The sequence below is a fragment of the Anopheles stephensi genome, chromosome 2 (genome assembly GCF_013141755.1).
Source record: "Anopheles stephensi strain Indian chromosome 2, UCI_ANSTEP_V1.0, whole genome shotgun sequence".
Taxonomy (NCBI): Eukaryota; Metazoa; Arthropoda; class Insecta; order Diptera; family Culicidae; genus Anopheles; species Anopheles stephensi.
Genome location: NC_050202.1, coordinates 56,331,872 through 56,357,331, shown reverse-complemented (window position 1 = coordinate 56,357,331; position 25,460 = coordinate 56,331,872). Strand labels below are relative to the sequence as shown.

The 25,460-nt window shown below is 46.6% G+C and overlaps 4 protein-coding genes across 5 annotated transcripts; 2 read left to right on the top strand and 2 right to left on the bottom strand.

Annotated features, from left to right (window-relative positions):
• Positions 1–1,986: 1,986 nt before the first annotated feature.
• Positions 1,987–2,742, top strand: LOC118502422. The gene has a single exon (XM_036034649.1). The coding sequence runs from the start codon at positions 1,987–1,989 to the stop codon at positions 2,740–2,742; it is 756 nt and encodes a 251-aa protein (XP_035890542.1).
• A 3,406-nt stretch (positions 2,743–6,148) lies between these two features.
• LOC118502937 lies at positions 6,149–7,853 on the top strand. Its single transcript, XM_036035688.1, has 3 exons — positions 6,149–6,734; positions 6,809–6,998; positions 7,063–7,853. Exons 1-3 carry the CDS (start codon positions 6,362–6,364, stop codon positions 7,424–7,426), a joined length of 927 nt encoding a protein of 308 aa, XP_035891581.1. The 5' UTR covers positions 6,149–6,361; the 3' UTR covers positions 7,427–7,853.
• Positions 7,854–10,266: 2,413 nt separating this feature from the next.
• On the bottom strand, positions 10,267–12,019 carry LOC118502938. Its single transcript, XM_036035689.1, has 3 exons — positions 11,762–12,019; positions 11,483–11,667; positions 10,267–10,920 (listed from the first exon to the last, which is right to left on the bottom strand). The coding sequence occupies exons 1-3, from the start codon at positions 11,855–11,857 to the stop codon at positions 10,326–10,328; spliced, it is 876 nt and encodes a 291-aa protein (XP_035891582.1). The 5' UTR covers positions 11,858–12,019; the 3' UTR covers positions 10,267–10,325.
• A 4,269-nt stretch (positions 12,020–16,288) lies between these two features.
• Positions 16,289–24,033, bottom strand: LOC118502936. 2 transcript variants are annotated; one of them, XM_036035686.1, is made up of 3 exons: positions 19,891–20,076; positions 17,270–17,627; positions 16,289–17,196 (listed from the first exon to the last, which is right to left on the bottom strand). In XM_036035686.1, exons 2-3 carry the CDS (start codon positions 17,623–17,625, stop codon positions 16,452–16,454), a joined length of 1,101 nt encoding a protein of 366 aa, XP_035891579.1. In that variant the 5' UTR covers positions 17,626–17,627; positions 19,891–20,076; the 3' UTR covers positions 16,289–16,451. The 2 variants fall into 2 exon arrangements, with proteins under 2 accessions (XP_035891579.1, XP_035891578.1); XM_036035685.1 differs by lacking the exon at positions 19,891–20,076 and adding an exon at positions 23,927–24,033 and having other exon boundaries at positions 16,295–17,196.
• Between the last annotated feature and the right edge of the window lie 1,427 nt (positions 24,034–25,460).

Sequence of the window (25,460 nt, the reverse complement as noted above, 5' to 3'; positions counted from 1 at the left end):
AATCATTGATGTGTTGGGGTTTTGTTGCCGTTGGGGACTACTGGGGCCACACCGTCACAATGGCTAACGGAATTCGCCTTAAACCGCGCGGAAGGGCGACCAGTGCAAGCCAGAGAAGGTTGATACACGTGTTAAAGCAGCAGCACTTGATCGCTCAATTAGTGCGCCATCGAATAAATTATGCATTCCAGTGTATATGATCGAGAAGGGAGGAAAACAAGGGATCAACATTATTATGTCCCCAAAAAATCCTCAGCATGTGTATTTCCCGGCACAGCTTTCGCCCGGGTCATATGGGTCCTTTTGGTGGCGTCGTTTAGTTGCTGCCGCAGCTCGCTTTGTCACACTCGTTCTTATACAGTAGGGCCACGGTAACAGACAGGGGATGGTTTTTCCGGCCCAAAAGGAACCAATGAAGCATTAATTTATTGACCGGATTTTCTCTTCGTGGCACCGAACAATTGTCGCCAGCCTTCAGTGGTGACGTTTGTTCGGAGGGCGTTTATTTGCGATTCTCCAATACGGAGCCACGACCGGATACAAAGCAGGAGAAAATGGGCAAGTAATGCTTTGATGCGTTGAGTTTTTGGGACGTACTCTTGGGGTTTGGGTGAAGCGAGTGGTGGAAAGGGATTAGAGGTTTCACTGGGAAATTTAAGATGTGGCTAAATAGAAACTGTAATGTGTGCGTTACATTCAATTTCTCGTGTGTAAAAACGAAGTAAGGCTTTCGATTCTTCTTAAGAGATGCTGAACATAATTTATAAAATTTTATAAGAACTACGTTTGAAGAAAAAATAATTTTGAACGTTTATATGTTGAAAATTGCGGTCGTTTTTCATTGTTCAAAACACACAAACGGTAAAAATATTCTAAAACATTCTTTAAATATTTTATTCCTTAACTTACAGGATTTTATTTATAAATTGGATTCTAAGAATCACTAAGGAGAATTTATTAAATTTAAAGTAGAATATTCCAAACCTATTTTGGAACTTTGCAATCATATTATTGAATCTTGCATTCAATGAAGGGAGAATGTCATTGTGGCTGCAGAACTTTGCAATCAACTGTTCAGTTTTCCACTAAGTGTTTGGTCCAATCCTGCAGAACTGGGATATTGTGTAGTGTCATCCAATCGTTTGTTTCAATCCAGACGACGTTTGATTCACATTCAAACGGGGCTTATGCAAAAATAGATGGAGAAGTTGCTTAAATTACTACTTTGTAGTAATACTGCTGTATGCTTTCTAGGATTATGGACATGTGTCTTAAGCTGTTTGAACACTATACACAAGCTCGGAGTAAAACTACCACCATTAGCCTACTAAATGTGTCACATTATACACCGCTTACAAGTCCCAAATTTTGGCATCCGTCATCCGACAGCTTACTTTCCTTTAAGTACACATCCACAGCTTTAACGTGCCTTCATCAGTGACAGCAAAACGCGACGATCCAGAGCGCAAAAACAAAGCCCTAGGAGAAAGACCGCGACTACCGCTGGAGTGGCATTAGAAACTGTAAGTAATCAATTTCTGCGGTTGATCGTATGACTGATCTTATTATGGCTCCATAGCTCCCTGCTGGCAGTCAGCTAACCGAATTGGGCTGCCCGAACCCGATCCAGCCCATTTCTCTGCCCTTGGCGGGAAAGGTGGGATCGGGAAGGAGGAAGCTCAAGCAGGGGGGAAATGAATTCGATCACGGCCATGGTCATTCTAGCGCTCGGAAGCACTCCCAGCAGCAGGTGTGTGTTCCGTTGTATAAAAGCAACTTGCGCAATTGCAGCCAAACATCAGTCGTTGTTCAGCTGTTCCCGGTAGAAGTACTACAACCTTCCAGCATCCCGATCGCTTTCCAGTCCATTGCTTCCGATCTCCAGTGTTCCAGGGCTTTTCCGTTGAAAGCCTTTGTGATCTGTAGTTTCAAGTGGTGTCAGTGATCGGTGTGCTCAAGATCGTTTTCTTCGCTTCAAGATCAAAGATGAAAGTGTTTGTTGGTGCTTTTGTGTTGGTCGGATGTGTGCTGGCATACGGATCGGCTCTTTCGGCGCAAGGTGCTAAGGTTGAGTGTGCCGGAACCGAGGGTGGTCTATCGTGCCATGGTGCTAAGATTGTGCGTAATCTCGTCCGACGGTTGGCACGGTCGGGAAAAGCGGACGATGCACTGAAACTTTTCCCAGGAGTGGAAATTGTTGCCAACGAAGACCCGGAAGAGCGTGAGCGATCGCTGAACGAAGTGGCGGACGATGATCGCAGCATGTTCGGGCGCTTTGCACGCTATCTGCAGAACCATGAGCTGAAGATCAACTTTGGACAGCTGGTGCAGCGTGGCGACATTCAGGAAGCGATCCGGACGGCTTTCGGTGCGATGGATCAGGAGGTGATTGCTGACGTGGCTGAGGCGCGCAAGAAGGATAAGGGTGGTCTGGGAGCGATCATGATGATGGGTCTGATGATGGGCAAGCTGCTGGCGGCACTCGGATTCGGAGGGGTTGGTCTGCTGGCACTGAAGGCACTCGGCGTGTCGATGGTGGCACTACTGCTGTCTGCCATCCTAGGACTGAAGAAGCTTACCGAGCAAGGTGATCATAAGGGACGGCACAACGATGAGCATTTCGAGGTGCACTCGGAGAATCAGCATGGCCATGAGGGTGGTGCTCGTAAGCGCCGTTCGGTTGAGACGGAAACGGTGGCCAACCAGATGGCTTACACCGGGTGGGCACCGCTCGTTCAGTGAATGGTTGGGAGTGGGCTGGAATGGCAGTTAATTAAATTATTTATTTATCCAACATAATTTATTGCTACATGTGTAGAGCCGAAACCGCATACGGGCTAATCTCCAAAGGATACTCCATAATAAAGTTCGAGCAGTTGGGCAGTCCCGTGCATGGATGCAAGCTGCTCAGTAACTGTCTAAAATTGTGTTCTTCATTTGAGTGTTTTACTAATGACTTAACTAATACTGAACTCATAATCTCACCAACACAAATCACATGTCTCTTACGTTGACTAGAAAAAGCTGAATCCGAAAATGATGTTCTAGTTGTAAACTTATACAAAACAAGGTTCTTCAGAGTTGAAATGTTTGTGGCCAATGATTTTCAAGGGACGGTATTTTAAAGCAGTGTGATATGATGCTCCTTAAATACGCTCACAATACAAAGATAAAGATTTTAAGATGCTACGATAACAATTTCATGGCTCTGTAGGGTAAAAGCTTTCCGCTTGTTCTCTGTCTACCCATATATTTGCTCTTCAAATGACCGCTCTTGGACAAAGTATTAAAGCCGTCCTAATTCATCAACATAAAACAGAATATTTAATTTAAAATGGCTTCAATTTATAAATTATACCAAATTTTCCTCCTTCCGTCTGCTGTGGGTTGCTTTTCACATTCGTGGAATTTAAACTAAGCCACTGCCTGGCTTTGTCGTACGGATCGTTTCATCGTTCGTTCGCTTCCGCGAAACATTTCAATGTCTTGCGGTTTGCATACAGCACAGGCGGACGCAAATAACGATGTAATTTCAGCTGCACAATAGACGCAACGCTGCACGACAACAAGGCGTCCGCGTAGTCCGCGCCATTTATGAGCTCCTGCCGCGCTTCGACAGGCACTGTATGTTACAAAAGTTATCAAATTAATTTAATGAGTAGAAGCTTCCGCGAGAAACCCCATTGAGGGTGAACAAAATACGGGAAATGGAAGTTTAAACTAATACTGCAGCACTTTGGCGCGCGAAATGAAGTGTTGTTAGTAAATCATTAAGTTATGTGTTGTAATGTGTAGAGCTAAGTAACTTCCATGAATATTTTCATATTTCCATGTTTAGATCATCCGAAAATGGTTAAATAATTAGGTGGTAAGCAATGTATGGTGGCTTTACGAGTAAGCTGTTATTACGATTTTAACAGGGTATTTGATTTGATTGGTATGGCTCTGTTGGTGTTTCTCTAGTTCAGATGGAATATTCAACAGGCCAACGGCCGTTTGGAAATGTGATTGCAGCGTGGTTTTGGTTTAATGATCGCTACTGGCCAATGCATGGCCTACGCATGGTGCACTATTTGCTGTTCAAGATAAAATGTTTTAGTTCGAACTCGAACTCGTTTACATTCCTAGTATTTGAATTGACATTCCTACAGTAGAGTGGGAAGTGGTAATTCCCATTCCCCTTTCCCATTGATATATTGTCCAAAGGGTACAACTATCAAATATGAATTTTGCGGCTAAACTACAATAAATCAATACTTAAAAAGTAAACAACTATTATCGATGGTATTTTTTGTAGTGTTTATTTCTTGGAATAATCAGGAGATTAGAAATAACGGATTAGATTCAAAATTTTCCATGAAACACAAATAAAAATGAATGCAACTAAAATACTGAGTTTCCAAACCGGTCATTTTCACCACCAAAATAAGTAGAATTAACAAAATATTTTCAAACGATAAGTTAAGTTAACATTTTAAGTGTCGTATTTTTCCTTAATCAGGAAGTCCAGTGGCCAAGGATACACGGCAAGACCGGAGACCAAATCCCGTTCAGACCGCTTTCTCGTAAGCAGAACCGTCTATCATTTTCTTGGTGATATGGTAAAATACACTAAAATGATCAGTTTTGTAAGTTTGGTTTGAAATTAACAATAAAAATCTTAAAATTTGGCTCAATAAATAAAGAAAGAAGCTTTGAAACAAAATTTCAAGTTGCAATGACTCCGATTTATTATATGGCACTGCACAAAATGATTTATGGATTGCCAGATACTAGATTTTAGCTCCCCATTATCCTTTGCTTTGTTGGATTTTTTTTCCATATCGACTCCCGTGGCGTGCAATTGCATCGTATCGCTAATGCAATACATGCAATTTGTTTGTATTTTCGACACATTCCGATGAAATGTTCGCTTTTTTCTCATCCTTTTTTTCTCCATTTCAACGCCTTACCGAACGGATGTGACAATCGCAACGCCAGCAGTCGTCCTCCAAACCATCCATCATTAGCCCCTAATGTGTATCGCTTAACATCTCCCGGGCGAGCCGTTTTCCACCCACCAGCCTTATATCCCTCACCCCGGACTTATGTAAACTCATCCATCTTCTCCGTCAACACGGTGTTGATGGAAAGTGAAAAATCAGCTCATGATAAATCGCCGGCCGCCGCACCGACGATGCGCATCCAAATTAACGATACACATACTACACCGGTGTAAGTCCCGGATTCGGAGACGTCCCCCAAACTCCTGACCCCCTTTCCTTCCTCTCACACCTCAGATATTGCATTCTTTCGTTTGCTCCCCTTTCGGCGAAGCGGAGTGGAAAACTTTTCCCTCCAGTCATGCGGCGCGACCACGCAACAAGCCGTTACTGATGCACAATTTTTGCACAGTCTGCAGGTGCCGTATGCAAACAGTTACTGTGCGGTGTGGGTGTTGTTCAAATGAAAAGTGAAAAATTTTAAACATACACACACACAAGCCTGGCGCCCCTTTGCGTTTTTTTGGGCGTTGGGTATCATCCATCCTGCAGACAACATGGATCGTGGAACGCTTCGGAACCGGCTGCACCGCTGGCACACTTTTCCGCCGTCCGTTCGGGGACGGTGTTCGATACAAGATGGTGGATCTCACCGCTCCGCTCCGCTTTCCCGCACGCGTGCGCCCGTGTGTGTCTGTGTGAGTGTGTATCGTTCGCGCAAGGATGCGCGGTCAGGCTGCAAACGGTTGGTGCAAGCTCGCGTGTCCATGCACGCTTGTTAATTAATCCAATTGGAAAATGTGCTGTTTGGAAGCTTTCAAACAGTTTACCAAAGCGAGGAAAATGTGTGGAAGAGGAGAAGGGAGGAGTTGGAGCCGTGGCAGGAGGAATGTTAGAGAGAATTTTCCTTTTCTCTTAACACCCCAACACGGAGCACCTCGTGTGTTGTTGGGGTGTTTGGTGTCTGTGTGGCTGTACTGCTGTTGTTGTTTTGTGGAGGTGGGCGAATTTTCTTTTACCGCCGAGCCTAGTTTTCTTCTTCTGCGCCCTAGGAGCACGGCAAGGGCCGATACAACCGCGTAATGGTGGGGATGGCTGCTCAGCAGTGTGTGAAGTGAATAAAACTCGTTGTATTCTCGCAAAATCTATCATTTTATGGCTTCTTAGTGTTTAGTGATAACATCGGAGCGGATATCCACCCCCAAATGAGCGTCTAGTCCGAAGTCGTGATCGAGTGAGTGGTAAAGCAGCAGCAGCAGCAGCAGCGTGTGGAGAGTGTGAAGTAGTGCGGGGTCCATACAAGAGTCCTGATCCTTCGTGTGTCGGTTGTGTTGGGATAGTGTGATAGAGCATCTTGAACAGTGATCGTGTCTTGCACCATGTCGCTCAAGAAGGTAGTGTCGATCCTGGTGATCTGTGTGGTCGCCGTGCAGGGTGCCAGCGTGGCCCAGAAGGATGCGAGCGTGGCCAGCCAGCTTAGCTGGGCCTGCATCAACAACGTGAACTGCGTGACCGGGCTGGCGAAGGATGTCGTCCAGAAGTTGCAGTCTCGCCGATCGATCGATTTCGGTGTGTTCAGCGTGCAGCCGGTCGAGCGCATTCCGCTGAGCGTGGAAGGACGTTCGTCCCGCGCGCTAGACTTCCTTAGCTCCAACGCGCTCCAGGTGCCGGTTGGACCGACCGTCCTGAACATTGAACGATCGGCTGACTACCCGAACTATGTTGAGGTGTCGCTGCTCAAGAAGGAAGACGGTAGGTTGTTTTTGGGGGACGATGTTCCGCAGGACCTCCGGTCAACACTCAATCTGGGTCCGGTTTTGTTGCAGGAGCCCGCGGACGTACCCGCAAGCACATGCGCTTCTTCGTGCCCGCGTTCCTGGTCTTCAGCCAGATTGGCTGGTATGCGCTTGCCATCGCCGGCGTGAAGCTGCTGGCCATTAAGGCGTTTTTGGTCGCTAAAATTGCCCTAATTGTCGTAGCAATGATGACGTTCAAGAAGCTCATGGAACCGGTCGCGTAAGTATTTTCTCCATGGTGATGGTGGTCGACGAATTGTAAGCTCAATGAACCCCTCCCACAGTGTCATGCCAGCGCCGTACTTCGACCATCCGGAACCGTTCATGATGCCGTACGGCATGGACTTCCACCATGGGTTCGGTGGTGCTAGCAACGACATGTACTCGATGGGACTGGGCGGCCATTTGGGACACCACGACGGACCGTCGGCACTGCACGCCGCCGAGGGTGGTCTCGGTGCGGCCAGCAACGTGAATGCGGCCGTCGTCGATGCTGCTGCGTCCACTGCGACCGACAAGTCGAGCAGCTCGCCGGCACAACCCGTTGCGGTCGCTGGCGGTAGCGAGCGTCATCACTTTAGCGCCGGCAGCAAGATCAAGCGGCAGGATGTGTACTCGCAGCCCCAGGCAGCCAAGTACTTCAGATAGGCGCAGCTTATCCACCCACCAAACCAACACCACCCACACACAACCCACCATACAAAACCTGCAAGAAAAAAGTATCCGACACTCGACTGAACTGAGCTGAACCGTGTGCGGACGTTGAAGGTCGCACTGGTTTGGAAGATCGCGTCCAACCCCCACCGCGGTGGTGCCTGTTGTATAATTTGTTTCCCACCAAAATCGCAATCGGATGTCTCCCGGTCGCCACCCCCCGGCCGGGTGGTGATCGCGCCGAAGACAGCAAAGCCTGACGAAACGTTTGTTTGCCAAAAAATGTAACTATAACCTCCGCCCGTTTTCCATCCCATCCTGCGTCCCCAATACGTCCTTGAACAATTATTCCGCGAGACCTTCTCCACTCCAAGCATGCGCCCAAAATAAAGCATATTTATTTATTTATTTATTACTTGTGACGGAACACGTGTATCATTGAAAGTCTTTATTTTCTTGCATATTTTTTCCACAGTCTCAAGAATGATCAAGCACGATCTTCGATTGAAAGAAAAGGGAAAAATCTGGAGCAGGCAAGAACATCGGTATGGAAAACAAAACTCTAGCGCCTCATTTTCCACACTGACAGACTGACCTATTTTCCGCCGACGGAACTTATCGAATCGGTGCATCGAAATTGCAATGTGCATTCGTGTGTGTGTGTGTGGAAGGCTCTAATGAGGCATGGTTAAACCCAGCACGGACGTCGGTCACTGCACTTGTTGCCAGTGGAATGCAAATATTCACCTCGCTAGGGATGGATTTTCCTTTTCACTCTTCAACTATCTCCCTCTCTCGCCCTCGCTTCTACGCTCTTATCGGTGCATGTGGTGTTTGCTAGCAATCGCGCACAAAACCCCCTTTTTTCCGTCCGTCCCTTATTCTTTCGCTTCCAAACGGCGTGCGCGAGCGTGATAAACGAATCGTAAAATTGCTTCCGCGAACCGCAACGTAGCGAGAAAAATATGAGCCAACGCGAGACTTTTGCACCAGATCTTCTTCCGACGGATTAGAAGCATCAACGGGACGGTCTCATTAGTGCGACTGGGATTTATCTCGTGCTTGGCGGTTGGTGAGTCATGGGTACCGATACGCCGGCAGTCCGAAAATAATTGGAATACCTTTCACGGTTTCGTGATGTAGGATGGTTGGATGGCATTTACTGTCGGCATCGGTGTGGTCATTCTCGAACGATGTTCCGTGTGAGGAAGTTCGGAGCAATTTCGAGCAAATCGTTTACCCCGACTGATAGGAGCGCCGAAACGATATCAATTAAAGTTGCACTGTAAGTCAGTGATTTTCTATTGGGAAAAATGATTTCAATGCATGCAATTAGTAGGGTTAGTAAATTGCTGCAAAAGGATTTACTTTCAACAAGAAAATAGTGGTAGCGCTAGTCTTTGGACGTAAATCGGACGTAAAGTTTGTTCATCAAAGTATTACTCGCCTGTCCCAACTATGGCGATTGCTCTAAACGGTTTCAGAGAATTTCGTAGCTCTCTTCCACCAAATGCATGCTTGGTCAAATCTTCACATACTCACGCGAATAGCTTAAGATGAATCGGTTGTTGAATTCTATTCGAATGCACCATCTAACTAGCCGCCTTTTGTATTAACCCAGCAGTAAACAGCTCATCAGTTTGAGTTATTGACCGCATTATCAGGTAATTTGGTGCATCTCTGCTCTACGGCTATGCTAGGAGCAGCTTTAAGTGTCTTGTTTATGGGAGCAGCTTTAAGTGTCTGTTTAGAGCAATAGCTAATAGTTCTTTGATTGATTAAGACACATTTTGAATACAGGAAAAACTTCTATATTTTTTCAGTCGAAAGAAATCTTTAGAATTTCAAGAATATTAAAATCCTCACAACAGATTTTTGGAAAAGAATCTTCAAGAAGTCAATGGCTTTGGCCTAATCAAAGGTCTCGGCTAGCGATTTCGGCTTTCCGTAACATGATTTTATACTCAGCTGAATAGTCAGCCTTGCGTACGGGGATAGGATTTGAACCCCGGTCCTGCCATGTCAACCGCCGTATGCTGACGGCCCCAGAACATTTTATTATATATTATATCAAATTGTATTTAATAATTTCTCTAGATCAAAAATTTCTTTACAATACTTTTCCAACGTTTGCCCCTGCTAAACAAAGCACAGCATTGCCCAGCTCAGTTCCTTCCGCTTCCGTGTGTTAAATTATAAAATAAATAATCCTTCAATTTTCGTTCCACTGGCGTTCCGCTGCCACACCATTGCTATTCTAATCTGTAAAGCAAACACCTTGATACACAGTAGCAAATCCGTCCAATCCAATTCAATACCGCGGCCGCCGGGAGGAGAAACATAATCCATGCGATTTTCCCGTAACACGATCTACGTTTCATGCAGCCAAGTGACCAAAGACAAACTGGAGCAAAACAAAAAAAAAAACAGGACTATGAATAAAAGTTATTCCGGTTCGTTGAATTGGCGTTAGAGGAAAATGGTGAAATAATTATAACTTGTACCATTCGGTTGGCGACTGTTTGCTCGAATCATTAAAAATCTTGACGATCTGCGAGCGCAAAAATATGTTTCAGAATTTTCAAAGACAGCGATACTTTTGCACGAAACAGCCTGACAAGCGACGATTGTGAGTAGAAGATAATCTCGCGGAAAACGGAGAAGATAAATGAACTGGAGAAGTTTTTCCTTCCCTCGAAGCTTCGAACATTATCTCCAGTTTCATACGCTTCGGGCAATCGGCCGGGGGAAAGAAAGTGATAAAATCCCATAGAGAAGACCGTTGGTAATAGATAAAATAAATTATTTATTCGAATCGCCCATCAGTTCACGGGCTTTGTTTGAAAGGTACATTAGGACACGGTGGGAAGGACGTCCAGTCCGGGAGCCTTCCCTAGTGAGTGGGCGCCTGTCGCTGGTAGGCAAGGTCATGCGAATCAACCGTCAACCGTCGGTTAAGTTCGCTCGAGAACGATTCCACAAACCCGTCCAGGGCTCGGGCCCACCCGGAACTGTACGTATCCACGTGGTGATGAGGTTCCGGTGCATGGGCAACCACCTCGTAGGTGACGTACTTCTTGTGCAGCAGTTTCTTGATGCCCAGTATGCTCGCCAGCACCAGGGCCAGTTTGGAGACGAGTAACGCCTTTCCGACGAGTAGGGCGATACCCTTCAGGACCAGAGCACCCAAAAGGACTGCCTTCATGACGACGGCGGCCAGTATCGGTGCGTACTGCTTTAGGCGTCCGCGGCCCTCCTCGAACAGACGGCGTGTGTCGAGTGAAACGCCCAGATTCAGCTTGCCGCCCTCACCGGACGCGACGACCACATCGGTGGCTCGGGTTGCCCGCCACCGGAGGCTACGGCTGTGGATGAAGCGCCAGATCTTGTCCGCCACCATCACGCTCAGCTTATGGTCGTCGGAAGTGGTTGAACGCGCCAACACTGACATCTCGTCCGCGTCCGAGTCGGAAAGTTGCTCGTCCGATCTGGAATGGAAAAGCGTCATTGTTAGCGTATTGTAGCGGGTCACACAATAGCGGAAGCTTTTCTCCGCTAAAGAGCACAAAATGTGGCGCCTGCCGGTACAAGGCATAGTGAATGTCTGGCCATGCAAAACTTTGTGCCATTGTCTGGGACTAGTTTCTTCCGTGGGGGGTTTTGTCCAGCAAGAAGAAAGGAACGATTGGCGAGGCATGGGACGAGGTTGATTGGGTTTGGGATGTCCACAACACACATCGGACATTTTTCAACGTTTGTCGACAGCATTAGTTTTCCCCCCGGGAGCTCAATATCGGAAGTGGACTGGGTGGAAGAATTTCCATTTGAAATCGCCTCCGGCCATCAACGCTGTCGATCGGGAAGGATATTGTGCAAAGTTCAATCTGTCCGTTAAACAAACACACCCGTGCCTACTTTGATTGAAAAAACCTTTGTGTTGGTGTAGTTTTACCAGCTGTCAAATTAATGTCAAACACGAGCGGGCCTAAACATATTTGCGCAGAATGTTTCGTTCCATATCAAATGCACTCCATTTGATGCGTAACGTACCGTGTTTTCATCAGCTCGAAGCTATCCCCCAGGCTAATGCTGGACTTTTTCAACATCCGGTTCATGTAGGTGACCAGCTTCAGCATCACGCACGAACTGTTGTCCTTCTGCGTACACTTCCCACCAAGTCTGCTGATGAAGCTATCCTCTAGCGCCGCCTTACTGAGGGTCCCGTGTTCCGATTCCTGATTCCATTTTGTCCCCGAAAAACAAATCGCAAAAATATTATTAGAATCAGGTGGCATACGGTTTCCGGTTCACCATTGATTGATCGCTCACCGCATGGTTGACAACACTGCCACTATCGACGGCCGGATTCGATTCGATCAAACCGACCAACACACACACTATCACCACTCGCAAAATGTACGCCATGTTTTGCCCGGAACTGGAACTGGCAAACCGTTCGGATCGATGCGATGGTACGAAAATAATAAACGTTTCGCTGGTGACACGTTTCTGATTGCACTTTCTGCTGGGGCACTGGGATTTCAAGCGTCTTCGCACGACCTAGGGCAACCGCTGCACATCTTGAACTTGACGGAGACGAAACAAAACTGTGTCCCCTGGCTGATGTCTTCCATTTATAAGCCCAACGACTCTTCTGCTCGGTCCACCGTACCATGCTGAAGAAGAACTTGCTCCGTACACATTTTTTCCTTCCGATACCGGTTTTCACAGCCCAGGCCAGCATCCACGCGATCCGGCACGTTAAACGGGGCCACACGACAGGGCAGAAGAAACCCCGGTACCTTCGAGGCAGTTCAATGCAAGGCTCGCCACCTGATGATGAGAGGATTGAACGACGATAACTCGCACGAACTCGTCTCGGTTGAAATTGTTTTCCCTATTACAGCCCGTGCGTGCACCCCACCGTGGGCCGGAAAAATGCATGTCAAACATCCTGGGCGGAACTCGCCCTCGATCTACGCACCGAGAAGTAGCGAAAGGGCACCCAAGGGGTGAAAAACTCGTTCGGAAACCTAAGCTTTCCGCGAGGAAAAAGGTATGGAAACCGAAAGAACGCGTTCGGAAAATGTACATCAGCCGCCCAGCCCAACCCAACCGAACGAACCACTTTCCATCACATCCGGTCGATCCGGTTCCGGGGCTGGGGATGGAGTGGTCCGGGTGCGGATGGTAATTCCTGTGGGCCTCTCGTGGCGCGCTTTTAAGGCGATACGATTTAATGCAAAGTGTTCGCGTAGATTGCTGTTTTTAGTCCGACCAGCGGGCCCTAGTTGGGAGCGTCGTGTGTTTTTGCGCCGCAGGAATTACGTTTCTGCGTAATGGGTGCATCTTTCCCTTTCGTAGCTAAGAATGGAAGTGAAAACCGTGCTGGTAGGTATGGTCGGTTGTTTGTAGCCGGGACGGTAGTAGCAATTCTGTGCATGCGGCCATCGTTGCCTCGTACGAGTAGCATAAAATTACTGGAAGGGAACTTTGCTTGCGAACGGTTCGCTGTAGTGTGCTATGCAGACATTGGTGTATTTATTTTTGTAATTTGTATACATTCAAGTGCATCTTTCTCGGTAAAGGCTTTACGGCGTACGTCTTGGGTACAGCTAACGAGACTCAAACAAAACAGGTGCAATGAGTATGAATGGTTGAAAATTGAAAGAAGATGTTTTAGAGGGCTTGAAAGTATATGGAGAGGATCCACTGTCACTTTTTATGTTCAAAGCAATCAACTAAGTCTTCGGTAGCGGTGCAGTATAAAATATTGTCCAAAAATAACGTAAAAGTTTTTTAAAATAAATGATATGTTACATTAAATTTTGAACTATATTTCGGAAAGTGGCGAAGTCGTACCAAAAGAGATTTTAACCAAATTTGGGAACACTTAGTTCCTTAGTCGACAGAATTCCTTGAATGGCAAGACTATTTTTAGACGATAATGGGCAATGTTTGTGCCAAATGAGGTGCCGTGGAAGAAGAGGTCTTTTGAACGAATAATTTTCTTTGTAGACCAGGCCCTATTGGTCTTTGAGAACCTTTAAGTACGCAAGAACGCTTAGGCTCTTTGGACGATATCGTCTCTATAATACGGGACCAAAAGGACGGTTTGGCTCTTGGAAGAAGGTGGTTGTTGAGGGCCTCTAGGCCTTCGTTGAGGATGGTCGTTGAGGCCTTCGTTGCTCTTTCTACGACATAATAGCAATGGGCATTGAGATCCTTTGAACGGTAAGGATCTTCGGTAAGGTCTTAATAGGCAGGACTTCATTATTAACAAAGCAACTTGAACAAAGAATTCTATTAATAGACGAGAATTTATGGTCGGCATTCAAGGGCTTCAAGTTCTCTCTAGTGCATAAGGCTTCATGGTCGATGAAGCCCTCTTACAAGACGAGGCCTTTTGCTAGATGAAGTCTTACGGTTAGAGAGACCCTTAAGTCTTAAAGCTTAAGGTTTGTAGTAGACCAGGCTCCAATATCACTGAAGACCTTTGCATGATCAAGATTCTTAAGATTGGCTCATGAAACAACGTATTAAATTTTGAATTGATCAGCTAACCTAGAGCGTAATCTATAGAAACACTTCTCAGTTCCAATTTATGCATTAGTCCCATTTATTTGTCCTCTGTAATTGTTGTTTTTTTTTCATCGTAACTTATACGTATAATGATAGCTTTCTATTTTAACATTGAACTTTTTTACTTATCTCTTCTTCTTTCTTTTAAATAATTATTATTAAGCTCTGGAAATGAAGTCGTTAAAAGTTGATTGGAAAAAAAGCTCCTCACCGGTCGGTTAATGTGTCAATCAATTTCTCACGCTATCGCTATTGTCACTCACGGAAGATGTTCTTTGTTTTCATAGCTTTAAATCCTTTTTTCATGCAGTACAGTGGAGTGAAAAAGTGTGATAGTGGTCAAAGAAAATCGTTTCAAACTGGTGGCAGCACTTTATTCTACGACCAGCGCCCGTCAAGTGGTGCACGAAATTGTGCAGCCGTTAAGATGATCTAGAGCACAGCTGCAGCAGCAGCTGCATCGGTGTGGCAGCTCAATCGGTGCGCAAGTGTAGTATGACCCCCGAAGGAAAATGGACGGCCGGACTAAATAAATAAATAGGAGAAAAAATAACCCTTGCACAAGAAAAAAAAACGGATCTAGGGAAAGCGCTTCAGTCCTTGCTCATCCGTGCTGATGGTCAAGTGGCCGCGATGTGCCATCGCCCAAGGGGTTGTATCGTTATTGGGTTTTTCTTTCACTTACCCAGCACATTTTCCACTTCTGCACTTCGATCGAACCATTTTGCTCGCCGTACAGCGCTTAACGATTCCTTCGTGTGGTTGTGTTTTTTTTCCCTCCCATTTATTTTTTATCATCATGAGCATCACCATCATCATCATCTCCGGTGCTGGAAACGGTAGTTTCCGTCCGAAGGGCGAACACCGACCACAGCGTACGCTTCTCACAGTCCTGTAATAACGGGTCGTGTTTTTCACTTTTTTCCATGGGAGTAGGACACGCCACTAGCAGAGCAGCTTTCATTGATAAATCACGATTTTAATGCGTACCGTGCGACGATGCCACGCGTACGTACTACGTCTTGCGTGAACTGAGCATAGCGCTGTGAATACCAACTTTGGGCTGCGTGCTTGCCCGGGACTGCCCTTGAAACAGGATGCCTGACCGTGGTGCCGTTCGCCACCAGCAAGTCAACCGACAATTTTCCCGCACGCTAACACCGAACCGGTTCCCACTTTCGATGGACCGAACGGCCATTTCCGGCGTGCAAAGTCACACACACACAGCCACACACAGGAAACGGGCTCATGTTTTCTCTCTAAATCAGGTTAAGCAGCGACCAAAATCAAAGCAAATGTAATGTAGTCCAATTCAAATGGATCGATTGCCGTTGGTCTGATTGATTTAGCGTACGGTGGAATACGCTAACGAGCCGATGGAGGAGCGAAACGGCTGATGGATCGATTATGGTGGCATCCGTCGCCAGGCGCCGGATTGGAAAACCCGCAAAGCACACAACCGAGCGCACCAGAACAAGGACCAAATGGTAGCGCGGAGAAATATGATGAAACCTCGGAGATGGATGAGAGGGCTTTGGGTTTGATGGTCTGTTTGATCCATTCCAGAAACTGCTTCCATCCGCCGTGCCCATCGTGAAATGGAAATGGTGAAATAAATCTTACCCGAATGAGATTACGTAGTTTCGGGGGTTTGTTGTTTTTCTTCGACGACTCGCGTTTGATCAATGTAATTTACGCTCGGAATCAATTTCCAAGGAGGTTTTGGAACCATCATGGACCTTCTGATGGGACCGGTCGATTTGGTTTGGTGATAGCCTAGTGCCGACCGGGATCATTAGATGATGATGTATATTGCTGGAAGGAAGCGTTGACATTATAATGACCGAAGGTAGCAATATTAATTGCGAGAGTTCGTGTGAGTTAAGCGGCAATCAGTATTATCTTATTAGATGATACTGGAAGATAGGAAACGGTGTCGTTTAAATATGAGTGAATGAGTCAGAGAAAAACTAATCATCGGCATTTAACCCGAGGGAATATTTTAGATGCCAAGTTGATGTTCCAAGTGCACAAAGCAAGTTCCATCAATAAAGTGGCGAAAGAAGTGTGAAGTGACAAATCGGTCTGGGAAGCGAGGCCTTTTGCTGAGCTATATGGTATAATTCTCATCACAGTTTTGTCCTGAAATGAGATTAGCTTAAGAATGTTCTAGAATTCCGATTCTGAGAATGGTATCCGATTGTCCTTGATGCGACCTATTTGAATATCGGACGTTATAAGAGAAAGTAAATCAATAAATCAAACGAACTGTTATTACTGATTTAAATAGCAAATACATCCACGCAGTTCACCATCGCGGAACGATTGTTTAATTTATTGTACAACATGTCATAAATATTTACACTAGCATGGCCTACACATGCGGGGATGAACACGATTCGATGCATGATACACAATATGAACAACATTGCTCCCTCTAATTCTCCGCCTTCACGTCCTTCCCGCTGCTGCGATACTCCGAGTAGCCTTGGTAGGCGAGATCATCTCCAAACTTTACATTGCCTCCCTGAGCGTCGGCCCGTCCCGAGTCCCGGTAATAGTTACCGTACGGTGAAGCATATCCACTCTCCACCGGCCGGGAATAGTGTTGCCCACCACCACCAAACTCCTTGTACGGACTGAACCCAATCGAACCGAGCCCTTGCGGTGAGTACTGTGGTTGATAGCCGCCGGAAAAGATATCGTTCGTACAGCAGCTCTGGTGAGGTTTGAATAGCTTCAAATACCCAATCACACCCGGCACAACGATGGCCAGAAAGCCGAGCAGTTTCTTAAAGCTTGCCAGGCCAAGCACGAGCGGCAGGAAGAGTAGCAGCTTCAGCTTGAACACCTTCAGTATCAACAGCAGTGGGATGAAGATTTTCTTTAGCCGATGGCGCGTAAACAGTGGTGCCTTCTTATCCTCGATCACATCGATTTCGTCCGAAATTTCGTCGATAAAGCGTGCCGAGTAGCGGCCCTCCTCGGTGAGCTGGTCCGGGATTTGGAACTCCAGCGCTGTGGATTTGACGAATCGTTCCAGCCGGCGTAGTGCGTACTTGTAGAGCAGTTCCCACTCGGAGTCGGAGTGCCGGGACTCGCCTACATACTCGAAGCCTTCCTGAGCTAGGGAGCGTAGCTGTGTTTCCGGAAGCCGAACGATGCGAGCATCACTGGTAAGTCTGTTAGGAGAGAAGAGAGGTGTAGTTAGTTTGCCATCAGAGTCTAGTAGGACTTATTTTCAAAGACACTTACTGGTACTGATCCTTATCGAAGAACTCGCCGAATGTGCTGAGCGCCTGGGACTTGAAGCATTCGGCCAACTCCCCGTTCAAACACTGGGCGTTTGTACGAGCCAGATACGGGTCCACATTGCTTCCCGTTCCAAGCCCGATGAAGTCGAATAGATTCTTGCCCTGTCTTCGTTCCTCACCGACAGCGGGTTGCTGCTGCTGCACCGGAAGCGCTGGACCATCGTCATTTACTCTGGAAGTTTGGTCCGGGAGCTTGATGCCCTCCGGGAGTCCTGGAGAGACACAGTACGCTAGCAGTAGAACCGCCAACATCAGCCATGTTCCACCGCGGTATGAGCGCTTCACGAGGACATCCATTTCTGCAAACAAGAGGATAGCAAAGAAATCGGGTTGTAAGTATCGCGGGTCAACTGTGTCCTATTGTATTATCCCTAACAATCTACCACCTAGCCACTTTGCTAACATCAACCGCTGCTTGTTCATTAGCGCTTTCCGAACCTCTCGTAAGTGCGTCTCGATCGGGCCTCGTGTCCGACGGTAGGGCACCCACTATCGTATGCTCCGATAAACCCATCAACCACGCACGTCATCAGGCGTGACGATCGGGCCAAAACGGCACACGTGAGATGAACCACCGGTAAGCACGCAGCTGGCGATCGATCAGTCGATCAGGCTGATCGAGGTTACCCACTGAGCAGCGAGCGAGCGTGTGGAAAACTTGCACTCGGTCGCAACCCAAATCCACACACACACACACACTCACACGCACGCGATCGATCGGCAAGCGCGAAAAGCGGAACGTGCAGGAAAAATCGCGTCGAGCCTCGAGCCAACGAACGGAATCGGTGTATCGGTGCCCGGTTCCGAAAGCATGCAACACCGATCCGAGAAAGCAGCGCTCGGAATTCGAATTTCTCTCGCCAGCTGGCCTTCCAAGTCCCGAGCATCAGCAACAAAACAAAAAAAAAGCCACCGACACATGGCGCACATGTGTTGGAGGGTTGGGAAAAAGCGTAGCCCCAGCAAACTCCAACCCGGCCTGGACACATTTAGTGCGTGCGTGTTGTGCAATGGTGTGCTGTGCTGTTGTGGCTCATAATTACGTTCCGAAATGAGAAATGTTATCGTACTCCAACTGTTGGCTGGACACCACAAACAAACAAAAAAAAAAACATGACAGCGCAGTTGTAATCAACCGACAGCTCATGTGTTCATCTAGCCCGAGTGCGTGCTATCGAAATCGAACACGCAGCTAATGGTCGAGTTTGTGTAGCTTCTGTATGGAAACTTGTTTCCATTTCGCCGGAACTGGAACCATGAGCTTGCATCAACAAAGCCGACCGTACACTAAACAATGTTGTTAACACTGCTTCTGCCCTTTTTTTCTCTTAGCTAAACATCACAAGGGTTAGCCAAAGTCGAGCAAAGCTTCCGAGAAGTGTCTCAAAAAGGCGATGCACAGCTCATCGAATCGTGTTGGATGCTGTTGAAACATAATACTTTCAATTGAAATTTCGGTGAATTGGTTTTGGGAAAATCGAGTCAAAGTTTCTTCTTCTAGAAATAAATAATCGGAAGCTGGCCGAGTTTCTCGCTCGGTTAAAGTTTCCTCCCAGAACTCACTTGACTCCCGGTTTTTTTTTGAGGGCGGAAAATGTCATGTTTAGTTTGTTTGACACATTGTCTATAGAGATTGGACTTTGGTATAATGATTTCCGTCCAGAAGTTTCCGGCAAGGTCTGCATGTCCTGATTTGTATCGAAAGTTTTTCTTGCTTCGATGAACAGTTTTGATCCTTTCAATGGGGCTTTCCCATTCAAACTAGCTGAACATCATCGAATGTTTGACGAGTCAAAGTTTAGTTCAACACAAAAAAGGTACTCGAAGCAAAACAAATACTTTTTACCCTACGCAAGGGACAAACTATCTGCCTGCTCAAGCATTGAATAGCTCTGTTCTGTTTGCCGATGCAAACACCCTTGTTGCTGCTCGCAATAACATAACCACTCCAGACATGAGCGTTTGTCTCTGGCAGCCATCATATCGGTACATTGGCCCACGGTAGTCATTTTGAAACCCATCCAAACACTTCAACATTGAAGTTGACGATTGAGTAACGAAATGAAATGAAAATCAGCCACGTACGCAACTGTTCATCCGCTCAGCCTCAATCTATCACGGCGATTCACTTTCACTGCGCCACATTTATCCATACGTGGGTTTGGTATGTGCGTGTGTGTGTCTATACATTTACGTTCAAGGAACGGTAGAACTCACAAGAAAGTCCTTTCCAAGCATCACCCTTAGGCTGTTCAGCGTTCTGGCATCTGTCAGCTATCAGTAGCTCTACACAGGCACGTGGCAAACACACACACACCGAGTTGGCCCCAAAGTTGCCGTCAACAGCACACACTCCCCCAAACCGGCACACACACACACACTAGCGCTTGTCACGTACCGGGGAGGTTGGCCGAAAGTTGGCTACACTTTCACTTGCTCACTTTCGAATTGTCATCGGTTTTTGCGCGGTTTTCAATAAATTTTTGGGGTCGTTCGGGTTTACCAATTTGCGCTTTTAAAGGTGCGTTGCTAGTAAAAACATCCTTTACTCAATGATCTTACCGATCTTCGTTTTATCTCAGCATCCAGACCTGGTTCACCGGGTTCATCCTGAACGCGGCCGGTATCACGCACGCAAACCGCAAAACACTGGCGACGACCTCCACCGGGGGTTTGTGTCTGAACCGACGCACTAAGACCCCACGAATGGGGTGCGCCAAATACACACGCCCCACCCCACACGATCGGCTCATAGCCGGCGAGGGCGAGAGACCCAGCGAGAGAGAGAGAGAGAGAGAGAGGCATGAAAGTCGCAAAGAGAGTCGCAAAGATGCAGCCACACACACACCACCGGAGCCCCTTCGGAGAAAGGAGAACGAACACAACAACAAATACCCGATCCACCAACCCGGTTGGAATGTGGGTGGGTGGAACAAGGAGCATGAAAGCATGGCGCATTTCCGCCGATTCGGTGGAAAATCGGCCGTGAGTGAGCTGGTTAATTTCATTAGCTTTCGAGCGAGATTCAATTTCAATGCGAGCTTTTTGGCCACCAAAGCGCACGTGTTGCGATCGGGTAAACGAGCCTCGGTGCAGCTTTTGCCGGTCCGTTGCATTCACCACCGAGTGGAAAGGAGGATTGAAGGGGGTTTTGAAAAAGGCGAATGGTAGTGGCAGGGATAAAACATGGTAGCTGGATCGTGATGGGAAAGCTTCAAACCGGTTTGAAGTTAATGCCATAACGGAAAGAATCGCTCATAAGTGTGGCCGGCTTGCTGGGGAGTACTATCAGCGGCCTGCACTTTGATAGCTGGGTAAATATATTCTTCCGTCCCAAGGAGTTGCGCTTTTTTTCGGTTTGCGTGTGTTGGGGTGTGTATTAAAATCGGGAAAACAAATGGTAGCACTCAGCTATATCCATCAAGCACTGTGCCGAGAAGCATATGTTTTTCAAATTAAGAAAATTAATCGAACCTAATTAATCGGCTCAATTATTATGCTGCTGTTATGCAAAGTATCGCTCCGCTAATAGAATTATAATTGAAGATTATTCTTTGCCTGTTTCACTTAGCTAGTAAAGTAGCGCAAATTGATTTTTTAACTCATTACATCAATCTTCATTATCAGAGCTATGATGCAATCGTTCTGGGAGCAATCGTAGATTATTTAAAAGTGTTCGTTAATGTCACAAGTTTTTTCTTGCGGATAGAGGATTAAATCCTGCTTCCTCAACGCCTCTGAAAAAATGTTTTGATTGGTTGATGAAATATTAACCAATGTGAGTGAGTAATATCGAGCAATTGAGATGTTTTCCCTAAGCTGAAGTTGAGGTTTATGGAACCTTGTCGTCCAAGAGACCTCCAAGTCAAAGAGATATGTTTTGTCTTACATGAGACCTAGTTTAATAAAAAGTTTATTGGTCCTTACCGATCACGGGGCCTCATCTTGTAAGAGTTCTTGCCTCGGAAAGAACTTCACCGATCAAGAAGTTTAGCCTAACAGGGACCGTTTATTCTTCGGCTAATAGTCTAGAGCATTTATCTTCCATAGGCCTCACCATCCAAAGACCTTTTTCACATAGTCCCTCAAAATTAGATTGAAAATTGCAAACGTTTTTGAACTGAAACGAAGTCTAATTGTAATGAAGGCTTATTAAAGTTTTGATCCTCAAATAACACTCTGAGACAATAGATGAATAGATCCCTCATATAATAGAACTCATAGATCTGCAAATCTAATGGCACATTTATCGATGATTTCATCGTTGATTCATCAACGGTGTGGTTCAAAAATTGACCCAAAAAACATTTCCTTACGATTATTTAATCTCTAACAATTCATAAAAGTTTGAAGGTAAAAGACTCGAGAAGGCCCCCCCCTGACAAAATTTGTTAGGCGCTGTAGGATTTACGCCTAAAGGTATGCAATCCGCAGTACACGTTGCGAGAGCTTCACAGTGAGCTTTCAGTGTGCTTTCAGTGTGGTCAAAATTGGTTGAAGAAAGTCGAATAAAATATTGTTACTATTTGATTAAAATCCCCTCTCCGCTAACCCTACCATTCATTTTGGGTTACAGGAGCTTCGTACTAGTTTTCAGTCGCACTAGGGGTGAACAATTGGGCCTAAAACATGCACGGCGTTCTCGGACGGTAACGGAACAGTAATTCGATGAATACTGGTTACCTTGCATTGATATTCAGCAAAGGAGGAAACATAAGAATATCATAATCTCAAACCACTTGTTAAAATGTATTGTATCAAGTTCTACTCGCTGTCTATTAACAGTATTAAGGAACAATGCACAATGTTTACATCAAATGGGTTTTGACCATACAGAAATTCCACTGTACAACAAAAATGACAGGCCACAGTGCTGCACACAAAAGATTCTAGGGGGGGCCTTCTCGAGTCTTTTACCCAAACCCGTTTTCCAACGAACCCCTTTCCAAACGGTCTTATTACAACACGCGGCCCAGACAATAATCCCGTAGCGCCGGTTGACCTTCGTGTGTACGTGAGTCGTCGGCCATCCCCGATTCGATTACGTGAGACGCGCGTGTGGCAAACATTGGCGACTGTGAAACGATTTGTCCTATTTATTAGAGCCGCCATCGAAGCTCGGACGAGGGAGAGGCCATCGTTTGTCGGTCATGTCCGAAAGCTGAGCGGAATTTTGATGACCACGGTCCCCGGGTGTAATCTATCATTGTTTTTCTGTTCTGTTATTTTCCATCGGCATTCAATCGGGATGCCGCAGGTCAAAGAGGGAAGAGGAGTTGTTTTCCGTTTCTGTTTCTTGCGGGAGAGATCCAAGAGATTTTTTCTAACCACCTTTCGAAATTGGCCTCTGACCACAATTTCGGTGCAAAGTTTAACCGAGAAAGAAGTTTTTCTTTTCCCTGGGAATGGCGTTAGCTCAACGAGGAGAGAGAAAAAGAAATCAATTTAAACCAATCACCAGATTTCAGCAACAGATTGGTTTGTGGTGGTTTTGCTTTAAACAAAAGCGTAACCAAACATTGTTTTTTCTCTCACCATCGAAATGGGCGCCCAAACGCATCCCACATTTTCCAGGACACTTTAAGCTTTCAGCTGAGTAAACAGCCCACCGAACGAAAAGCGCATAAATAATGGGTGTCACCCACTCGCCTTAACTGTTCGCACGATATTGGAAACCGGGTCATTCGGAAAACTCCCCTCTCCCAACGAGCTCGCTAGGATCCTTCGGCCACCGTCGATGGATGAAATTAATTATCCCGTGCCCGAAAAAGGAGCAATCGAAGCGACGGTTCATTATGAAGCCCGGGCGTTTGCCATTTACGAGCAGGTCCCATCCCCGGGGGTCGTTCGGTGCGAAAGATGGTTCCGTGGCTCAAAAATGGCATCGAAAACGGTGCGAACGGAGCGGCCGGATCCTTTTGGTGCCGGGGTGCGCTGGACCAGCCGGGGTCACGTTTGTGCTATCAATCTTTCACCAGTGTGCTCTGGCTGGGGTTTGCTCTAGGGTGCCGGCTCGGTTAGCTCCCTGTGTTCATAGCGCTCATTTCAGCAGAAAAACGGTGCGTGTGGTTTTTTTTGCCGCTTGTTTTTTGTTTAATACTGTTGCGTGCTCATTTTCTTTGCTACACAATTTTCCACGTGATCGTCATTTTGTTTCGTTTTTCCTTTTTCCTCGCCGTTGCTCCTTAATTTTGTTGCTTTTCATTTCGCACGGGCTGTGTGTGTTTTCCTCTTGGGATATATCTTGGCTCGGGTCGGGAGATTTTCCCCACTTTTGTGCACAGCTGTGTGTGTGTGTTCGTGTTTTATTATTTTCTTTTCATTAGGTTTGCGAGCGAAAAGGATCAGTTACACCGGTTTGACAACACCAACAAAAAAATCTACGGATAGGACACGGGACGAGATAGCTCAAATCCATACACAACCAGGTATTCACATTTTCTTGCACAAAAATCCACAGCAGAAGGGATGAAGCCCTGGCACATTATTCAACTGTTCAACTGGCGAAAGGTAATCTCATATTCTGTGAACTATATATCTTAACGACGCCACAGGCTCAGGTGTAGTCCGGAACGGCTTTTACGTATTAAATACTCACCCTGCTGCTGTGAGCCGGGTTACACCAACAAAACTCCACACACACAAACACACTAGGAAGTTGCGAACGAGACTCTGGTGAACGAGAGCGAAAGTGGTACTGAATGGTCGAAAGTTCACTTCATTCGGTTTTATATCGGCAACGCTGGCAGAGTTTTTCAGCCATCAAATGAACGTACGAACGGTTCGGCTGGATGTCGCTGCACACGGTCCTGGGAGGGAGGTGCGTATGCTGTAACTTCAGGCTGGCCAAGGTTCTTCTGCGCGACGCGTGGAGTCGCACCGACCGGGATGCAGCTAACTACGTCACATCGCGTCATGTAGGTCACCACTGTGTTGGACAGTTAGTGTGAGCCACCCGTGAGTCATCTTCACCGGGCGGAACCTTGAAATGGTGGTATCCGTGAGTGATTGAAGAAGCCTTCATGGTGGGCATGTCGGGAGAATTTGTGGTGAAAGTATGCGCCTTCCTCGCTCTGATTTAAATACAATTCTAAGCATCACGCACCATGGCGATAAGAGTTTATTTTGGGGGAATTCTGGTACCAGAACGCAGAAGCAAACATTGTCGGTTGCATGATTGTCCAACTAATTTAATTCATATCGGAATGATTTTCTCAAGCAAACAACGCACCGAGCACCGAGTTTGCCCTAACAACGATCCGATATGATACATTGTCAATATTTGAACGAGAAAACCCACCCGAGTACCGAATCCTTTGCCTTTATTTTCCCGCACACAATTTTCTCTTTTCTTTTCAATCAACGTTCCCAATCCCACCCTCCCCAAAAAAAAGCTCACTCCCACATGCGCACGTACGCAATCAATCTCGCTCGGATCGGTCGCGGAGCAAATATATTCGACAAGTTGATAACAAATTCTATCTCTCCCTTTTTTCCCCCTGATTTCGTTCGGCAGTTCATGAATAATAAATCGCGGCCCGAAACGCGTCCTTGCCGGCTGGGCGGGAAAACTTTTGACCTGCCCCGTGATTGTAGTACGGTCCAAAGTTGGCCCAAAAGTTGGGCAAAGCATCGCAAGCATCCAGAAGTAGCAGCAGGAACAGAGCAGTTTTTTTTCATACGCTACTCTTGCTTTCTTCAAACACATGTGGTGCGTTGCTGAGACCCCTTTCGCTCTCAAACCGGAGCCCAGCGAAATGTGGCGATTGCATAATGGCGTGGGTCTTTACGCGAAGTACAGCATCCCGGGACAGTCGACAGCCAATGCCATCGGTAAGATTTAGTTCAGCAATTCTCTCCTCTGTGTGTGTGTGTGTCCGTGTGCGCGGACACACACTGTATCGCTATTAGCTTCCCGGTCGGACGTTGTACGGTACGGTGTGGAAACGGAAAGCATGAAAATCAACATAAAACACAAACAAACTTAAACGCCAACACGTCCTGAACCACCCAACCTTCCCGAGCGCACCGTACAGTCAAGCATCAATCGGTTATGCAATGCCGGCAAATCCAGCACCAGTACACTCAACCGGTCACCGGGGTCCGGCTAGGGGGGTTCGTGCCCATCCGAG

Coding starts and splice junctions, on each gene's coding strand:
- LOC118502936 (XM_036035685.1), bottom strand. CDS start 17,625: ATGGATGTCCTCGTGAAGCGCTCATACCGCGGTGGAACATGGCTGATG. Junction 17,197..17,269: donor TTCGATAAGGATCAGTACCA/GTAAGTGTCTTT, acceptor CTCTCCTAACAG/ACTTACCAGTGATGCTCGCA.
- LOC118502938 (XM_036035689.1), bottom strand. CDS start 11,857: ATGGCGTACATTTTGCGAGTGGTGATAGTGTGTGTGTTGGTCGGTTTG. Junction 11,668..11,761: donor GCAGTGTTGTCAACCATGCG/GTGAGCGATCAA, acceptor AAATGGAATCAG/GAATCGGAACACGGGACCCT. Junction 10,921..11,482: donor TTCGAGCTGATGAAAACACG/GTACGTTACGCA, acceptor TTTCCATTCCAG/ATCGGACGAGCAACTTTCCG.
- LOC118502937 (XM_036035688.1), top strand. CDS start 6,362: ATGTCGCTCAAGAAGGTAGTGTCGATCCTGGTGATCTGTGTGGTCGCC. Junction 6,735..6,808: donor GCTGCTCAAGAAGGAAGACG/GTAGGTTGTTTT, acceptor GTTTTGTTGCAG/GAGCCCGCGGACGTACCCGC. Junction 6,999..7,062: donor AAGCTCATGGAACCGGTCGC/GTAAGTATTTTC, acceptor CCCCTCCCACAG/TGTCATGCCAGCGCCGTACT.
- LOC118502422 (XM_036034649.1), top strand. CDS start 1,987: ATGAAAGTGTTTGTTGGTGCTTTTGTGTTGGTCGGATGTGTGCTGGCA.